Consider the following 3,948-nt stretch of genomic DNA (forward strand, 5'->3'; position numbering starts at 1 on the left):
GTAGAAGTAGATGAAGGCAAATGAGTAATAATAATAATTCTAATAAGGACTAATGAGTAATAATAATAATTCTAATAAGGACTAATGAGTAATAATAATAATTGTTATGTTAGTCCTTCTATTAATGTACAATTGTTTTTGCACATTGTACAACTAATTAATGCAGTGAAAAGTTAATGTACAAAATTGTATGCATGTTGTACAAGAGTATTAATGCAATGTTGGTCCTTTCCAACTCTCACTTCTAAATAAGAGTAATATTCAACCCTAGCGGCTAACGTTTTATTGGACAAATAAACAATGGGTGAGATGGTAAATTAAATCGATGCCTTTTCATAGAGTAATATTTATTTTTAAGGACTCTTATAATTTTTCATGAATTTATTTGGAGGCCAATACATGTATTATTATACCATAGTATTTTGGTAAAACGTGCTAGTTTAAAAATAGGAGCTAACACACATTTGTCTAGACAATGCAAAGAATTGAGAAAGATACATGTTTGGGGCGTTATGCTATTATTGTCTCAAAAGAGTGATTATCTAATCTTTTGAATATAGGAAATGATATAAAAAAATTTGTATCAGTTTGTCTGAAATGTATATGATTCATGTTTAAAATTTATTTGAAATTGTTAAATTATCGTAAATAATTTTGCCTTTGAGAATATACATATATATGTCCCTTCTGGAAATTAATTGCCACAACTAGGCGTAACAAAAGTAATTAAAATTAAAATGACAGAGTTACCCTTACAACCACACTTTCCATTTGAGACTTTTGATCTTCAAGTCTACTTATAATTATCATTCAATATAATCTACCACCAGGGGCAGAGCTAGGTAGTAAGGTTTTGAGTTTCATCTGAACCTCTTTTGGCGGAAAATACTATACAATTTTTGTGTGGATAAAATTATTTTATATATATATATATATTATATAGTTGATGTTGATCCGTCTTTGATTTCTTCGTATGCATACTTCTTCATATTTTGAAATCCTTCGGTCTGACTCGACCACACCACCGACTATAACAGATTAATTAACCAATGAAACAATCCTGATGTAATAATTAGTTTCAGATGATTGGGGGAAGATCTTGGTAGATGATGAAGTCGTCATCTGGATAAAATTGATGTGGTAATTCACCAGTAGAAGTTGCTGATAAGCTATTGATTTGGCTTATAATGTCGTAATTATTCACTATCAAACTTGTGCTTGGCATGCAATTAGCAACATAATTAGGCACTGGTTGCAGCCACTGTGTGTCAGTTACATAATTACATGCCTCAGAAGTGAATCCATTATTAAAACTATCGTCATCCAATAAAACCTTGAAATTCTGGTGGCCATCTTGAAAGGCTGTTTTTACCATTTTCATTGCAATAGCCTAGCACCAGATGAAGTCAAAAAACAAGTCAGTAGTAGTCCTCGTGACAAAATATTACTCTACCTTCTTATTGTAACTCGTGAAAACATGCAAGATTCTCATTGAAATAGTGAAAAATTTCCTAATTTTCTTTTTAATGAAAACACTATTAACTTTTCTTTTCTCACAATTTCAATCAAAATATCTGTAACCACGGGTCATTTTTCATTTGAAAGATAGCAATTCTATAATAGTCGGCCTCGATATGGGCTGCGTGAAGTCTAAAGGCTGATTTCTTTTCTCAAGACTCAACTCGAATCTTCGATGAAGCATATATATAGTGAAAAAATATTGTAGCTGCTAGTTGAAGCAATTCAGTTTAAAAAAGGAAATGAAAAAGGGTAAATTTGGAACCTTTTGAGTTTGATCAGTGAGCTGTTCGACAGAGAAGAACAGACCCCCTTCATAGAGTCGTACTCCAATCAATTCTCCCACATCAGTAAATATCACTAGTGGATTTTCGTGGGGATACACATATCTTTTCAAGTCAAGTTTATTCTTTGCCTGATTTACTGCTGCATCCAGTTTCTTCACGTTCATATGCCTGCCAAGGATCTTTATACATACAAACAATATTTCAGACAAAAAGAAAAATTAATTCAGTATTGCGAGAGTGATAATGCCATTAATTAATTGCCTTACTTTGAGTAGGTTTTCACGGTTCAAAAAGTAGTGAGTTAAGAAGTCGTTGACTGTTTTAATGTTTTCCTTCTCCAAACGTTCATGGAAAGGACCATCTTTGCCAATTGTTTCCAGTTTCCAAACTTCATCATGAAGAAATAGGGGCTTCAATCTCTTGCTTACTGTAAATTAATTAAATTAGTGAAATCAATCACAAATGAAATACATAATAATTTAAATGAATTAAGTACGTACTGTTACGACGATCCTTGACAAAGAATGGTTCAGTGGTTGCTTCCACGATTCTGGTCCCAACTCTTAATGCACCTAGTCTCAATTCACGGTTTCTCATAGCATTTCTAGTATGTTTGAATGAAATATGACTTACAGAAACACTCCCATTTTTCAAGCTGACTTGAGGATTTCCACGAATCAGCGATTTTTCGCCACCATACCTTGTAAAATCTTTCTCAAGGACAACTATTTCCACTTCTGTTGATGCTTCTGGCCCAGGATTCACAATATTTTTAGTACTGCAGTCAATTAAATGTAGATCTAAGGGGGAGCCCTCTTGATCTCCTATGGGGATCCCAGTATATATTGGACCACGTACGTTGTTCGAAAACTGTAATTTTAAATTCAAATTTTCCTGCACTTCTCTGAATAAGATATACAGGTCTCACTATCATACGGAAAAACAATAATAACTATGAATGGAATTAAAAATAAATAGAGAAACTTATCGTTGCCTTGGGATGGTTGAAATCTCTACAGCCTGTATTTGAACAAGCAACTTAATTAGATGAACATCGTACAAGTCGTTTTATACAATAAATTAAAATGCAGTACTAGTGTAAATTAATTAAATCCTTAAATATATCAAATTTAAAAAGAGATAGTGTCAAATAATATTCTAGGGCACAAATTAAGTACTCCCTCCGTCCACAATTGTTTGTCAGGATAAGGTCATGCACACCCCTCAAGGAAAATTTAATACAAGGTGTAATTTGACTAATATAATCCTACTATACCAAGAATACCAAAAGTCCACATAACTTTTCAATTGAACTACACTATCATTAAGGGCAGAATTGGAAAAAAATGACTAATTATTTCTTGATTGTTTAAATTGACAATTAATCTTGGACATTTATTTTTAATATACCTGTCAAACAATTGTGGACGGAGGGAGTTTAAAGAAGTCAAATATTCATACATAAAAGTAGTCATTACTCCACTATATTGACAGAAAGAAATTAAAGAAGCAAAGAATGATTGTTGTGGTCAATGAATTTCCGGCATAACAAACAACTTTACTTTGACTTAGTCATTATTTATTGGTAGGTAGATTAATATTATCACTAAAAATCATATCTAAAGATCTAGAAACTAAACTGGCCATTAACATAAAAAAATAATAATCTCAACACATATCAATACTAAATTCTTTAAGACAAAATCTGGATATAATTTGTTCATAAACCGAGTAGAACAAAACCAATCAATCCATTATGACAGAATCACGTGTTGTGAAGACTTTTGCTCAACACCAAAATAAATGTTACGATTTTGGAAATAAATAAATTTTGAACTTAACTTACATCTCAAATACTAGCTCATAATGAGGATCGCCTAAACCAACCTTGTTCTACTTATGTGGACTCCATCAGAAAACTCAATCAATAATAACCATCCAAACCCTAAGGGGCCGTTTGGTTACTGGTTAGAGTTATGCAGGTATTAGTTATACATGGTTTAGTTATGCAGGTATTAGTTATGCAGGGTTTAGTTATGCAGGTATTAATTATGCAGGGTTTAGTTATGCAGGGTTTAGTTATGCAGGTATTAGTTATGCAGAGTTTAATTATGTGGGTATTAGCTATGTAGATATTAGTTAT

The 3,948-nt window shown here is 32.1% G+C and overlaps 1 protein-coding gene across 1 annotated transcript; it reads right to left on the reverse strand.

The window, feature by feature from the left end:
- Window positions 1-1,078: 1,078 nt before the first annotated feature.
- On the reverse strand, window positions 1,079-2,709 carry LOC125851549 (calmodulin-binding protein 60 A-like; the record flags this gene model as incomplete). The annotated part of the gene is made up of 4 exons (XM_049531322.1): window positions 1,079-1,390; window positions 1,784-1,984; window positions 2,072-2,232; window positions 2,306-2,709. Coding segments are annotated over 4 exons (1,078 nt in total), but the record flags the coding sequence as incomplete, so codon positions are not given.
- Between the last annotated feature and the right edge of the window lie 1,239 nt (window positions 2,710-3,948).

The sequence above is a fragment of the Solanum stenotomum genome, unplaced genomic scaffold (assembly GCF_019186545.1).
Source record: "Solanum stenotomum isolate F172 unplaced genomic scaffold, ASM1918654v1 scaffold26927, whole genome shotgun sequence".
In the NCBI taxonomy this organism is placed as follows: Eukaryota; Viridiplantae; Streptophyta; class Magnoliopsida; order Solanales; family Solanaceae; genus Solanum; species Solanum stenotomum.